The 15,488-nt window shown below is 47.2% G+C and overlaps 2 protein-coding genes across 3 annotated transcripts in view; one reads left to right on the top strand and one right to left on the bottom strand.

Moving 5' to 3' along the window:
* Positions 1 to 213: 213 nt before the first annotated feature.
* LOC119466766 lies at positions 214 to 13,696 on the bottom strand. The gene is made up of 4 exons (XM_037727277.1): positions 13,589 to 13,696; positions 13,365 to 13,518; positions 6,717 to 6,845; positions 214 to 895 (listed from the first exon to the last, which is right to left on the bottom strand). Exons 1-4 carry the CDS (start codon positions 13,694 to 13,696, stop codon positions 657 to 659), a joined length of 630 nt encoding a protein of 209 aa, XP_037583205.1. The 3' UTR covers positions 214 to 656.
* CMBL (carboxymethylenebutenolidase homolog) overlaps positions 13,049 to 15,488 on the top strand; it is a 25,861-nt gene continuing 23,421 nt past the window's right edge. Inside the window, exon 1 of one of the 2 annotated variants that reach the window (XM_017496939.2) lies at positions 13,049 to 13,452. The gene's annotated coding sequence lies outside the window, so the exon portion shown is untranslated. Of the gene's footprint in view, positions 13,453 to 13,476; positions 13,552 to 15,488 lie in introns of those variants that run through there. The other variant, XM_037727287.1, reaches the window with a different exon arrangement.

Here is a 15,488-nt window from a genome sequence, read left to right as displayed (position 1 = left end):
TGAATCTGGGAGGCAGAGGTTGCAGTTAGCTGAGATTGTGCCACCACACTCCAGCCTATACTGGAGTGACAGTGTGAGAACCTGTCTCAAAATTTTTTTCAAAAGTTGCAAGTATAGAAATCCACTATGAGAAATAAAAATGAAATCCTAAGCCTCCCAAGCAACTGATGGTCTCCAGACTCCCCCCACCCCCCACCCGCCCGGCCAAGGGGACTCCAGAGAAACCTGGAAAACTGAGTTCCTGGTCATGATGGGATGGAAGGTCAGACACGCCTCATTATAGCCCTCATGCCCTGGATAACCACCATGAGACTTTCTTTCCTAGGGGGCTAAGCAGAAACCAGCCCTTGGGAAAGAGGCTTCATTCCTGATATCAACTAGCCACCTGATGCTGCCCTGCCCTTATGTGGTCTGGACAAAAGAACTGACTGGCACCCTTGATAAGAGGACTACTGGCCACGGAGTGGTTAGATAAGACACTACTGGCCATGAAGTCATTCTGGCCAGTCTCCAGGGGCTGCACAGTGAGGATTTTCAAGTCCTCTGCTTCATCTTTTCATGTCAGAGGCCTGAAACAGCCACCCTCAGATCACGCTAACCCAGGTCCCCAGGAAAGACACGGAGCTTGATTACACACGCGCATATTTCTCCTCTCATCAATATTCAGGGCTCCTCCCATAGCTCATCAAATGTGTGTATTTGGCCACTTCATTCAGCATAAACTCCTGTCTTGTTCTTCTGCCCCTGGAAGGGTCTGTTTCTGGCTTCTGGCCAGAGGCTCTGCTTCTCAGCCTGTCACAATGGCCGCCCTGCAGCCTGCACCCCTTTCTGAGAAGAAACCTCTTCTTTCCAAGTTTATGAACCTCGTCATTCCTCATTTGGCAAGTGACATTATCTGAAATGTAAAAGGGACACTTTTTTTATTGCATTTTAGGTTTTGGGGTACATGTGAAGAACATGCAACATTGTTGCATAGGTACACACATGGCAGTGTGATTTGCTGCCTTCCTCTCCTTCACCTATATCTGGCATTTCTCCCCATGCTATCTCTCCCCAACACCCCACCCCCCACTGTCCCTCCCCTATTTCCCCCCAACAGACCCCAGTGTGTGATGCTCCCCTCCCTGTGTCCATGTGTTCTCATTGTTCAACACCCACCTATGAGTGAGAACATGTGGTGTTTGATTTTCTGTTCTTGTGTCAGTTTGCTGAGAATGAGGATTTCCAGGTTCATCCATGTCCCTACAAAGGACACGAACTCATCGTTTTTGATGGCTGTGTAATATTCCATGGTGTATATGTGCCACATTTTCCCTGTCCAGTCTATCATCGATGGGCATTTGGATTGGTTCCAGGTCTTTGCTATTGTAAACTGTGCTGCAATGAACATTCGTGTGCACATGTCCTTATAGTAGAACGATTTATAATCCTTTGGATATATACCCAGTAATGGGATTGCTGGGTCAAACGGAATTTCTATTTCTAGGTCCTTGAGGAATCGCCACACTGTCTTCCACAATGGTTGAACTAATTTACATTCCTACCAACAGTGTAAAAGTGTTCCTATTTCTCCACATTCTCTCCAGCATCTGTGGTCTCCAGATTTTTTAATGATCGCCATTCTAACTGGTGTGAGACGGTATCTCAATGTTGTTTTGATTTGCATTTCTCTTATGACCAGTGATGATGAGCATTTTGTCATATGTTTGTTGGCCTCATGTATGTCTTCTTCTGTAAAGTGTCTGTTCATACCCTTCACCTGCTTTTGAATGGGCTTGTTTTTTTCTTGTAAATCTGTTTTAGTTCTTTGCAAATTCTGGATATCAGCCCTTTGTCAGATGGGTAGACTGCAAAAATTTTTTCCCATTCTGTTGGTTGCTGATTCACTCTAATGACTGTTTCTTTTGCCGTGCAGAAGCTGTGGAGTTTGATTAGGTCCCATTTGTCTATTTTGGCTTTTGTTGCCAATGCTTTTGGTGTTTTGGTCATGAAGTCCTTGCCTACGCCTATGTCCTGAATGGTTTTGCCTAGATTTTCTTTTGGGGTTTTTATGGTGTTAGGTCTTATGTTTAAGCTTTTAATCCAACTGGAGTTAATTTTAGTGTAAGGTGTCAGGAAGGGGTCCAGTTTCTGCTTTCTGCACATGGCTAGCCCGTTTTCCCAACACCATTTATTAAACAGGGAATCCTTTCCCCATTGCTTGTTTTTGTCAGGTTTGTCAAAGATTGGATGGTTGTAGATATGTTGTGTTGCCTCTGAGGCCTCTGTTCTGTTCCATTGGTCTATATCTCTGTTTTGGTACCAGTACCATGCTGTTTTGATTACTGTAGCCTTGTAGCATAGTTTGAAGTCTGGTAGTGTGATGCTTCCTGCTTTGTTCTTTTTGCTTAGAATTGACTTGGCTATGCGGGCTCTCTTTTGGTTCCATATGAAGTTTAAGGTGTTTTTTTCCAGTTCTGTGAAAAATGTCATTGGTAGCTTGATAGGGATAGCATTGAATCTGTAAATTACTTTGGGCAGTATGGCCATTTTCACGATGTTGATTCTTCCTAACCATGAACATGGAATGTTTCTCCATCTGTTTGTGTCCTCTCTTATTTCGTTGAGCAGTGGTTTGTAGTTCTTCTTCAAGAGGTCCTTTACGTTCCTTGTTAGTTGTATTCCTAGGTATTTTATTCTCTTTGTAGCAATTGTGAATGGGATTTGTTTTTTGTTTGGCTCTCTTTAAGTCTGTTATTGGTGTATAGGAATGCATGTGATTTTTGCACATTGATTTTGTATCCTGAGACTTTTCTAAAGTTGCTTATCAGTTTCAGGAGATTTTGGGCTGAGACGATGGGGTCTTCTAGATATACAATCATGTCGTCTGCAAATAGAGACAATTTGACTTCCTCCTTTCCTATTTGAATATTCTTTATTTCTTTATCTTGGCTGATTGCTCTGGCTAGAACTTCCAGTACTATATTGAATAGGAGTGGTAAGAGAGGGCATCCTTGTCTAGTGCCAGATTTCAAGGGGAATGCTTCCAGTTTTTGCCCATTCAGTATGATATTGGCTGTTGGTTTGTCATAAATAGCTTTTATTATTGTGAGATACGTTCCGTCAATACCTAATTTATTGAGGGTTTTTAGCATAAAGGGCTGTTGAATTTTGTCAAAGGCCTTCTCTGCATCAACCGAGATAATATGTGGTTTTTGTCTTTGGTTCTGTTTATGTGGTGAATGATATTTATAGACTTGTGTATGTTGAACCAGCCTTGCCCCAGGATGAATCTTACTCGATTACGGTGGATAAGCTTTTTGATATGCTGTTGCAATTGGCTTGCCAGTATTTTATAGAAGATTTTTGCATCTATGTTCATCATGGATATTGGCCTGAAGTTTTCTTTTTTTGCTGAGTCTCTGCTGGGTTTTGGTATCAGGATGATGTTTGTCTCATAAAATGATTTGGGAAGGATTCCAAAAGGGACACTTTTAAGGATGGAGTTTGCTAGAAATGAAGGTCAGGGGTAGATCTGGGCCTCTCAAAGGGATGGGAGCCAGAACCTAAAACACTGGCAGGACCCTCCCTGATTTTCATCTGCTTCATTGCTTTTTCTTACATTGGACCTGCTTCCCTAGCAGAATATGGTCACCCCATGGCTCCTGCATTTACATGTTACTATTCCTGCACACCGTCTAGTTTGCTGTCACCCCAAACCAAAGGCCTCCCTTACATCAGGTGTCCAACCTACTCTGATCCACCATGGTCCTGGAGGCAGGTCTTACTGTCTAAACATGGCGGCTGCATGCCTACACCACAGCTGTGGACCAGCAGGCTGATTCTCTGAGAAAAGGAGGCTGGTGAATGGTGTTGACTTATAGCAGTAGTCTTGTTTGGCTGTGTGTATCAATTACCTAGGGGCTCCCAAAATGCTGCCTAAAAACATCAACCCAGGCTGGGTGTGGTGGCTCAGGCCTGTAATCCCAGCACTTTGGGAGGCCGAGGCTGGTGGATCACCTGAGGTCAGGAGTTTGAGACCAGCCTGCCCAACGTGGAGAAACCCCATCTTTGTTGAAGATACAAAATTGGCTGGGCATGTTGGCACATGCCTGTAATCCCAGCTACTCGGGAGGCTGAGACAGGAGAATTGCCTGAACCCAGGAGGTAGAGGTTGCAGTGAGCCAAGATCATGCCATTGCATTCCAGCCTGGGCGACAAGAGCAAAACTCCATCACAAACAAACAAAAAACAACACCAACCCAAAATGAAGTTCCTGAAAACACGCACAGATCTGGAAGCCAGCTGATGTAGACTGGGTTTGGCTGGACAGTGTTGCTTCAAGGGGTGACTCTGGCTGGGGCTCAGGCTCAGCGGAGAACAGCTGTCTGGGAGAAACCCTCCTCGTGGTAATGGCAGAAGCACAGGAAAGCAAGCCCAAGCACGCATGCTTCAAGCCTCGACTTGTATCATGTTTACTAACATCCTATTGGCCAAAACAAATCTCATCGCTAAGCCAAGTATCAGAGGAATGGGAAAAACACCCCTCTTACGAGAACTCGATGGGCCAGGGAGGATTCTGGGCAATAATTTACTGTAGCACGTGGAATCAGATATTTAGTAATGGAACCAAGTGATCACACTTACCACTAACAGTAGAGCACCTATCATGTCCCCCCTGATTTATTGTGACATGAAGTTCTTCAGACAGTCTATAAATACTCTTGCCAAAAATGTTCAACCTGATAATCTAGCCTCTAAATTTAATTGCTGGTTCACAGGAAGTATGGTAAACGAGTGAGTTAAATGGACACTGTTTCAGTTGTCTATCTCTCCAACACTTAAAACACCAAAAAACAGCAGCTCACAAGGTGGCTGAAGAGAAAGCAAGGGGAAAGCCACATGCTTTTTATGACCTAGTCCCAGAAGGTACAGCCTTTTACTTTTGCCACATTCTGGTTCTTAGAAGTGACTCACTAAGTACTGCCCACACTCAAGGGGAAGTTGCATCTTTTGAACGCGGAGAATCAAAGCATTTGTGGGGCCTGGCGTGGTGTCTCATGCCTGTAAACCCAGCACTTTGGGAGTCCAAGGTGGATCACCTGAAGCCAGGAGTTTCAGACTAGCCTGGCCAACATGGCAAAACCCTGTCTCTACCAAAATTACAAAAATTAGCTGGGTGTGGTAGTGCACACCTATAATCCCAACTACTTGAGAGGGTGAGGCAGGATAATTGTTTGAACCCAGGAGGAAGAGGTTGCCATGAACCAAGATCATGCCATTGAACTCCAGTCTGGGTGACAGAATGAGACCCTGTCTCTTAAAAAAAAAAAAAAAGAAAAAGAAAAGGAAAAAGCATTTGTGGACATATTTTAAAATCACCACTGGGATTACTTAGGTTAAAAAAGACTACAGAGATAAAAGAACGAAAAGCTGCCTGGTGCAGTAGTGGCTCATGCCTGTAATCCCAGCACTTTGGGAGGCTGAGGGGGTGGATCAGCTGAGGTCGGGGGTTCGAGACCAGCCTGGCCAACATGGTAAAACCCCATCTCTATTAAAAATACATAAATTAGCCCAGCGTGGTGACGGGTACCTGTAATCCCAGCTACTCAGGAGGCTGAGACAGGAGAATCCATTGAACCTGGGAGGCAGAGGTTGTAGTGAGCCAATATCTTGCCACTGCACTCCAGCCTGGCAGGCTGGGTGAGAGAGTGAGACAGGAAAGAAACAAAGAAAAGAAAGAAAGAAAGAAGGAAGGAAAGAAAGAAAAGGTAGTGTATTACGCTCACAGATCCTTGTGGCACACCATGCCACAGGCCGCCACACTGGGAAGCCCCAATGTCAGGAGAAGGAGCAGGGCAAATGTGGACAAGAGGCTTGATTGTGGGTTTTGAAGGAAGGAATGGGCAGGGCAAGGTCAGCAGGCATAGGACTGGAGCCTGAATACCTTCAGCAGGCTCTGGGGCATAAGGGCTAGTTGTCTGGTACCTGGCACTGGAGTCATTAGTGCAGCTGGACAGTGGCCCTGAGAGCCCCGTTGAGACAGCCAGGCGGGAACGGCTCCCTGGCAGAGCCTCGGACCTACCTGCGCACTGGGGTGGGGCCGCTGAAGTTTGCTCCATTTGCAGCGGGGAGGAGCCTGTCCCCTCCTTTTCCTGTGTGGAACCTGGGATTCAATCTGCGAGGCACCAAGTCCACTGGCAGGAAACACTCTCTCCCGCTTTGCTAAGAGTCTCTCGTTCCCAATTTTTTCTGTTTGCCCAATAAATCCCATTTTTCTCGCTCTTTAATTGTCCGTGAGCCTGAATTTTCATGGCTGTGTGATAAGGACACCATCCCTAGCTGAACTAAGGAAAAGTCCTGTAACACTGTGAGCGCTCAGTAAAGGAGGTGTGATAGGGACCCCATCTTTTTTTTCTTTTTCTTTTTTTTTTTTTTTGAGACGGAGTTTCGCTCTTGTTACCCAGGCTGGAGTGCAATGGCGCGATCTCGGCTCACCGCAACCTCCGCCTCCTGGGTTCAGGCAATTCTCCTGCCTCAGCCTCCTGAGTAGCTGGGACTACAGGCACGCGCCACCATGCCCAGCTAATTTTTTGTAGTTTTAGTAGAGACGGGGTTTCACCATGTTGACCAGGATGGTCTTGATCTCTTGACCTTGTGATCCACCCGCCTCGGCCTCCCAAAGTGCTGGGATTACAGGCTTGAGCCACCGCGCCCGGCAGGGACCCCATCTTTACCAGAACTAAGGAGGTGGTGTAGTACGGGCTCTGGATTGGTCGGTCTGCGTTTGAAAGGTAGGCACGCTCCCCGGTAGGAACTGGCCAGCCCTAGGAGGAGCAGACTTTCCAGGGTCAGCAAGGCCCCACCTGTGAAAAAATCAAACACACGCTTAGGCTGGCGTGGTGGCTCATGCCTGTAATCCCAGCACTTTGGGAGGCTGAGTGTGATGGTGCATGCCACATTTGGGATTAAATTTCAACGTGAGCTTTGGCAGGGACGAACATTCAAACCATAGCACATTACTTCTGTTGTCTGTGAGACCAACTACGGTTCGATGAGGCGTGGCAGGGTGGGGGACTGCGGAAGGGCATGACTGCTAGCAGGTGAGAATCAGCACGGGCCAGCCAGCAGACAGCCACAGTTCGCCTTCTGGGCTCCAAAGATTCACATTCTTCCCACATCCAAAATACCGCCAACTCCTCCCCAAAGTTCCCCAAAGACATATCCTATTGTGGCATCAGTTCCACCTCCTGTCTCTCCATCTGAGAGACAGGGTCTCTCAAGAAGTGATCGTCAAGATGTTGGCCAGAGCTGCAGTCATCTGAAACTTCATTGGGGCTGGAGGATTCCTGTCCAAGACGACCCAGCCTTGAGTCATCCTCCTGGTGATAAGTTGATGAGAGATCTGCTCATGTCAAAGTGTCTGGCAGCCAGGCGCTTAGCCTCCATCGTCTAAATCAGGTCCAGGTGGGACTTTGTTTCCTTAAATACAGTTTCTTCATTATAATCTTTGATAAGTTGTCTGTATATCTCTGCCTCTCCCTCCCCAACTGAACATATAAGAGAACGCAGAATAACTACTCCAGACGCTCCTGTTCACAAAAAGAGAAAAAAAGGTGTCATGTGTGTGGCTGAGTAGCAGTCTCAGCCCGCTTCTTGCCAGTAGAAATTTGAGGGTCTTCTTTTTTTCCAGGCATGGTAGATCTTGCCTGTAATCCCAGCACTTTGAGAGGCTGGGGTAGAAGGATCACTTGAGCCCAGGAGTTCGAGACCAGCCTGGGCAACATAGTGAGACCCTCATCAACACAAAAAATAAAAACAAAATTAGCCATGATGGCATGGCTAATTAGGCATGGTGACATGTGCCAGTAGTCCCAGCTAGTGGGGAGGCTGAGGTGGGAGGATTGTTTGAGCCCAGGAGGTCCAAGCTGCAGTGAGCCAAGATCGCGCCATTGCACTCCAGACTGATTGATAGAGCAAGATCCTGTTCCCTCCCTCAAAAAGAAGTAAAAAGACTAAAAGATCTTCTTTTTAAGTTGCATTATCTCTGTTCCTTTTAGTCTAAGCTGGTGAGGATTCCGTATATATAATTCTCTTAAAAACTGGATTTTCTGTGAATTTTATTGGGGTTTGCTCTATTAGACAAATGCAACACCCACAAATCTGTTTGAGACTAGCCCTTCTTACTTTTGGCTTCTGCAGACAGCTGAGGGACAATGGACTCTCCTTTGATTGAGAGGTACTGTAGGGTGCACCTTTATAGAGCAGGCCTTTTGTCTGACTCAGTGGTACTCTGAGATGCCACCTTATATCTCTTTGGAATTTTACAGTCACACCTAAGGATTCATCTTGGACCACAGTTTTTCTGGCAGGACCCTGCATTTTATCTTTGCTTAGAAGCCATTTCTTAATTGTAGCATAATTTGCTAATACAGTTTGGATATTTGTCCCCACCCAAATCTCAGGTTGAAATATAATCCTCAATGTTTGAGGTGGGGCCTGGTGTGAGAGAAGAGTTTGGATCATGAGAGTGATTCAAACACTGAAGCTCATGGATGGCTTGAGTCATTCTGTTGGTGATAAGTGAGATCTTGCTGTAAGTTCACATAAGATCTGCTCATATAAAAGTGTCTGCCCCAGGTGCTGTAGTCCCAACACTTTGAGAGGCCAAGGCAGGCGGATAGCTTGAGCCCAGAAGTTCAAGACCAGCCTGAGCAACGTGATGAAACCCTCTCTCAATAAGGAAATTTAAAAAATAGCTGGGCACAGTGGCTTGCACCTGTATTCCCAGCTACTCGGGAGGCTGAAGTGGAAGCATTACTTGAGCCTGGGAGGTTGAGGCTGCAATGAACCAGGATTGTGCCACTGTACTCCCTCTTGAGCACCAGAGTCAGACTATTGCTCTTGAACTCCTTTGTTCAAGCAATCCTCCCACTTAGTCCTAAGTAGTTGGGACTACAGGCATGCACTGCCACACCCAGCTAATTTTTTCACCTTTTTGTAGAGGCGGAGTCTCACTACCTTGACCAGGCTGGTCTTAAACTCATGGGCTCAAGTGATCCTCCTGCTTTGGCACCTCAAAGTGTTGGGGTTATAGCATCTGATACTTGGCTGGGGCTGGAGGATTCTTGTCCGGGATGGCCCAGAAACATGGCTGTGGGTCACAGATTTCTTTACTCCAGAGGCTACTCAAGCCATGGTTGGCAGCTGACTTCCCTAGAGCATGTGATCAGAGAGAAAGCTAGATATACACACACACAGACACACATACACACACAGACACATACATACACACAGACACACACGCACACACACACACACACACACACACACAGAGAGAGAGAGAGAGAGAGAGAGAGAGAGAGAGAGAGACAGAGAAGAGAGAAGGGGAAGTCCCAGAGTCTCCTCTAATCTAATGTTGGAGGAGACATAACATCTGATATGGTTTGGCTGTGTCCCCACCCAAATCTCATCTTGAATTCCCATGTGTTGTGGGGGTAGCTGGTGGGAGGTAATTGAATTATGTGGGCAGTGGAGTTCCACTCTTGTTGCCCAGGCTGGAGTGCAGTGGAGTGATCTCAGCTCACTGCAATCTCCTCCTCCTGGGTTCAAGTGATTTCCTGCCTCAGCCTCCTGAGTAGCTGGGATTATAGGCGCCCACCACCATGTCCAGCTATTTTTTTGTATTTTTAGTACATGGTGTATTTTGCATTTTAGTACCATGTTGGCCAGGCTGGTCTCAAAGTCCTGACTTCAGGTGATCCACCTGCCTCGGCCTCCCAAAGTGCTGGGATTACAGGTGTGAGCCATGGCACCCAGCCTGGGGGCAGGTCTTTCCTGGCTGTTCTCGTGACAGTGAATAAGTCTCACGAGATCTGATGGTATTACAGGAAGGAGTTTCCCCGCACAGGCTCGCTTTTCCTGCTGCCATCCGCGTAAGATGTCACTTGCTCCTCCTTGCCTTCCAACATGCTTATAAGGCTTCCCCAGCCATGTGGAACTGTAAATCCATTAAACCTCTTTCTTTTGTAAATTACCCAGTCTCGGGTATATCTTTATCCGCAGCATGAAAGTGGACTAACACACCATCACTAAGTCTGTTTTCTGCAGGGTTGTGAATTCTCAGAGGCAGGGCACATTATGGGTCATCTTGGAGGCTGACTACTACAAAATTATTAGGGGGTGAAATGTCAGGTTGTCTATAATTTCCATGCTTCCAAAAAATATTGATGAAGCAAGTTTAGCAAAATATTAAAGATAATTATATTTAGGCCTGGGGTAGATGGGAATTAATTGTATTCTTTTTCTACCTTTCTATATATTTGTACATTTCCATTAATACAAAGTAAACAAAAGAAAGAAAGAAAGAAAAAAGCAAATTTAAGCTTTCTACCTGGGGATGACAAGATGGCCGACTGGTGCTCAAGAACCTTCTAGAAGTCAGCTACCCAGCCTCTCACCTGTCTTGACCAGCAGTGCCTGCCCTGTGCACAGGATTCAGCGCTTTCCCAGCAGGCTCCCTGCAGCTCCACTGAGGAGAGGAGGGCTGGAGGCTGAGTCAGCCACACGGCCAGGAAATGGTAACAGATAACAGAATATGTTTGCCCTCAGGTATTATTTTGAGACGTTCTGAAACACAGCAGCACTTGTTCTGATTTTGTTTCAAGTGTCTTTAGAGGAACAATTCCATGGAATACTTTTCCTGACCTTGCCTTCAAGGTCAGTGTAAATCACAGGGATTTGAGCAGAGTCAGCAATTTTGTTTAACTTTGACCTTGCCTCGTTTGTTAATTCAGCTTGGACTCATTCTGTCCTCGGAATTTAGTTACTTATTTAACAATGAAAAATAAAACTAACTTTGGAGGGGTAACGAGCAGAAACACTAAGTCATAGCCCTTTAATGTATAGGGAACTCCATGAAATCTTAGTGTTCGTTTCCACTGAGCGTTTCTATAAGAAGGAAACTGAATTTTTTTAAAAAGCCTAGGTTAAATATTCACTTTTATGTGATGAATGTTCTGTGGAACTTGGCACTAAAATTGGTGAAGTTGAAAAATTGCCCTTTTGGATGTCACAAGCAGTTTGTGCATTGTAGGATGGAAAGAAGAATTTTTCTGCAGCCTGGGCAACATGACGAAATCCCATCTCTAAAAACAAACAAACAAACAAAAAAGCATAGCTGGGTGTGGTGGCACTTGCCCATAGTTCCAGCTACTTAGGAGGCTGAGGTGGGAGGATCACCTGAGCCCAGGGAGGTAGAGGCTGCAGTAAGCCATGATTGTGCCACTGCCCTCCAGTCTGGGTGACAGAGTGAGATCCTGTCTCGATTTTTTTTTTCTGTGGGACTTACTCTTAATTTGTTCTGGGTAATAACACTTTGGTAACTTCTTTTAATTATTCTGGTGTTTAAAAAATCCCTACCCATTATTTTAGAGACATTTCAAGCTCGTAAAATAATTCAACTGCAGATGCTTCAGACTGGATTTTGAAAGATCCTGTTTGAAAGAAAATTAGTGTATGGCTAGCAGGAAACCCTGCTTTAGTTCGTTTGGGCTGCTATAGCAAAAACACCAGGCTGGGCGCGGTGGCTCACACCTGTAATCCCAGCACTCTGGGAGGCTGAGGCGGGAGGCTCACCTGAGGTCAGGAGATTTAAGACCAGCCTGGTCAACATGGTGAAACCCCGTCTCTACTAAAAATACAAAAAGTAGCCAGGCATGGTGACACATGCCTGTAATCCCAGCTGCTTGGGAGGCTGAGGCAGGAGAACTGCTTGAACCCGGAGGCGGAGGTTTCAGTGAGTCAAGATTGCGCCACTGTAACAGAGGCTGGGCAACAGAGCAAGACTGTCTCAAATAACAAAAGAAAAGAAAACAAACAAAAAAAAAACACCATAGGTAGACTTGTGTAGCTTAAACAACCTTTATTTCTCATAGTTCTGGAAGTTGGAAGTCTGAGATTGGGGTGCCAGCAGGATTGGGTTCTCGGTGAGTGTCATCTTCCTGGCGTACAGATGAGGAAGCAAGCTCCCTTGTCGCTTTTTGTAATGGCACAAATCTCATTCTTGGGGACTCCACCCTCATGACCTAAGCATCTCCCAAAGGCCCCACCTCCAAATACCACCATACTAGGGTTTAGGATTTCAACATACAAATTTGGGAGGGGACACAGACATTCAGTCCATAACAACAACTTTGCAGAGGAGAGGGCACCAAGTAATGCGCCCGTTTGTCCAGGATGAGCTTTATTCCTAGAATTCCCTTTGCCTGTATGTTTCCAGTTTGGGTGAGCCACGGGCGTGTGCTTCTGTAGCCAAGTTGAAGCTGTTATCATAACCTTGGCCAGACGACCAGACAAAACACGAAGGAGGAGGCAAGTATGAAACGTGTATTAATTTGTTTTGAAAAAGCTTAATTTGGAGCTGGGCTGGGTGTGGTGGCTCACACCTGTAATCCAAGCACTTTGGGAGGCCGAAGCAGGTGGAACATTTAAGGTCAGGATTTCAAGACAAGCCTGGCCAACATGGCAAAACTCCGTCTCTACTGAAAATATAAAAATTAGCCGGGGGTGGTGGCATGTGCCTGTAATCCCAGCTGCTGAGGAGATTGAGGCAGGAGAATCACTTGAATCCGGGAGGCGGAGGTTGCAGTGAGGTTAAGATCGTGCCACTGCACTCCAGCCTGGGTAACGGAGTGAGACTCCATCTCAAAAAAAAAGAAAAGAAAATTGGGGCTGGGCTTGGTGGCTCACACCTGTAACCCCAGCACTTTGGGAGGCTGAGCGGGGAGGATAGCTTGAAGCCAGGAATTTGAGGCTGAAGTGATTGATGATTGTGGCACTGCACTCCAGCCTGGGTGACAGAATAAGACCCTATTTCTAAAATAAAATAAAATACACAAAAAATAGCTTAATTTTTATTTACAAAGTAAGTTACTTGTCTTGGAAGCCAGGCACGCCTGTAAATCTCACAGAAGGCTGGCTTGGCTGTGTTCCTCTTCCTGGCCTCCCTGCCTTCTGATTCTCTTCTTCCCTCCCCTCTGCGGCTCCCTCCCTCCCACTCCCCCTCCCTGCACACTTCTTTACCTTGGAGCCTCTCCCACCTCTCCCTCCCTTTCCCTCCCCCTTCCTCCCTCCCCCACCCTCTGATCACCCCACTTCTTCCCCTCCCCTCACACTTTCCTCCCTCCCTTCTCTCCTCCCCTCCCCACTGCGCCTCCCCGCCTCCTGGCCTTCCCTTCCCCCACTTCGCAGACCTCTCTTCGCCCGGGGCCTCCCTCCTCCTCTCCGCCCCCTGCGGGCTTCGGCAGTCCCTGGAGGCTGCGACTGCGAGTGGAGCCACTGGCCCCGCCGGGATCCCCGCGCCCTCGGCCGCCGCGTCCACGTCCCCCTGGCGCCCCTGCCCGGCGCCGCGCGCCTCCTCCGGGCTCGGCCTCCCTCCGCGCGGGGCAGCGCAGCCTCAGGCCGCGGGACAAGGTACGTGCGCCTCCCCGGGGCACCCAGCCCGGGCCCCGCTCCCTTGGACTCGCGCGTGGGTTCCGACTATGGCAAAGAAGTGCTTTGCCGCCTGCACGGGCGAGGAACTTCGCGCCCTCCGTTCTCAGAAGCTGACTTTCCTAAAAGCGATACGCTGCCCTTGCACGGTCCCACGCGTCCCCAGCAGCCGCCCTTTACACTTCGGCGTTTTCCTGTCGGCGTTTCGCCATACATTTAAAGACATAGTGCCAATCACGGCATATGCAAACTGGCACTGGCTTTGGCCATTTAGCACGGAGGAGCCTTTCCTCCATGCCGTTAATGCTCCTTGTAACTATCTTCCTACAGTGAGACATTCTGGTTGTAGACTTTTACTAATATAAAACTATGAAAAAACCGAGCATATTCGCATTGAAATCAGTATCCACATTGGACAGCTTCTCCCTACGGTGGGCATTAAGAAGGGAGGGGGCTGGGTCTGTGGGTCTAAGGGTGGGACATCCTAGATGCTGGGTAGGTGTTGCCAAGAACGACAGTTTACACCACAGCCATGTGGGCCGGCAGGCCTTGGAAACACTGGGCACTGAGATTTATGTCCACTCGCTGATGGAAGATGCCACCTGTTGTTTTCAAAGCCCATTTCAAATAAAGTGGTTAGAAGGGAGCCCCGCCGGTGTCCAGGGAATCCTATCCAGGCCTGGGAACAGCCAGGGAAAAAGCAGAACACAGGGCGGTCGTTGGCCTGTCTGCGGAGGCCAGTGTGTGCTCATTCAGGTCGCTTCCTAATTCATGCTGTCTCAGCCAGAGACACTTGGAAAATACAAGCGTGGCTGCTGAAAAATAAAGCTTTGGAGACGTTTGATGTTTGTGGAATCATCTAAGGATAAGTACTGGCCCTGCTTTCCCTGCAGCAAGACTGAAAATCAGTTATGCAAGTTCCTACAGTGTTTAACCAGCAAAGGAAAAGCCTAATGCCTTTCCCGTTAGACACCACCATCCTGTGTTATCTTGGGGTCCTCTGTAACCCTGAACCCTGGATGAGCTTCCATTTGGCTTCCATTTCTGAATTTTCTTTTTTTTTTGAGACAAGTCTCCCTTAGTCGCCCAAGCTGGAGTGCAGTGGTGCGATCTCAGCTCACTGCAACCTCCTCTACCCGGTTCAGGCGATTCTCCTGCCTCAGACTCCTGAGTAGCTGGGATTATAGGCATGCGCCACCATGCCCGGCTAATTTTTTGTATTTTTCGTAGAGATGGGGTTTCACTATGTTGGCCAGGCTGGTCTTGAACTCCTGACCTCGTCATCCGCCCACCTCTGCCTCCCAAAGTGCTGGGATTATAGGTGTGAGCCACAGCACCCGGCCCCATTTCTAAATTTCTAAAGCTTCCAGGAATGTGTTCCTAGACTTCCCTGCTTGTTATAATCCTGTAATCCCCACTATAGCAGCCCCTTTTGCTTGTCAAAATCTGTTTTCTCTATTTCTATTGGAGAACTGTGTTGTGCCTGGAAGTCTGACTTGTGAGTTATTTAAATCCTTAGGGCATGAAATCAGGAAAACCACACTCCACCACACTTTACCACCTGTCTCTTACTTCTCTGACTGCCAATGCCAGGAAGGGAATGTTTGATTACAGTGTTAAAAGATAAATTTCAGCAAAAGATGAAATCATGACTTTTATACAGATATAAAAGTGGTACATATTTTATTTTATTCATTAAAGAGAGAAATAGGCAGATGTTATAACTGGTTCAAAAAAGAAGTCAAGAAGTGCAAGTGTATATGGAGTAAAGGAATGCCTCACGAAGGTACGCGCAGGAGAGGAGCAGATCCTTGGAACCTGCAGATCAAACACTCAACAGTAAGGCTGGGTGCTGTGGCTCACACCTGTAATCCCAGCCTTTGGGAGGCCAAGGCGGATGGATCACCTGAGGTCAGGAGTTTGAGACCAACCTGGCCAACATGGTGAAACCCCTTCTCTACTAAAAGACAAAAATTAGCTGGACGTAGTGGTGGGCAACTTTAATCCCAGCTATTCAG

Source organism: Cebus imitator, unplaced genomic scaffold (assembly GCF_001604975.1).
Source record: "Cebus imitator isolate Cc_AM_T3 unplaced genomic scaffold, Cebus_imitator-1.0 Scaffold226, whole genome shotgun sequence".
Lineage (NCBI taxonomy): Eukaryota > Metazoa > Chordata > Mammalia > Primates > Cebidae > Cebus > Cebus imitator.
Note: the sequence above shows the minus strand (reverse complement) of the source record. Positions and strands in the feature narration are given on the sequence as shown.

Bases quoted from the DNA above. Each gene is read 5' to 3' on its own strand.
- LOC119466766 (XM_037727277.1), bottom strand. From the start codon at position 13,696: ATGTCTTTAAATGTATGGCGAAACGCCGACAGGAAAACGCCGAAGTGT. The intron at 13,519-13,588 runs GTCAGCTTCTGA...TCTTTGCCATAG, and splicing joins AGCGTATCGCTTTTAGGAAA to TCGGAACCCACGCGCGAGTC. The intron at 896-6,716 runs GTAAAGATGGGG...TTTACATTTCAG, and splicing joins ACACCACCTCCTTAGTTCTG to ATAATGTCACTTGCCAAATG.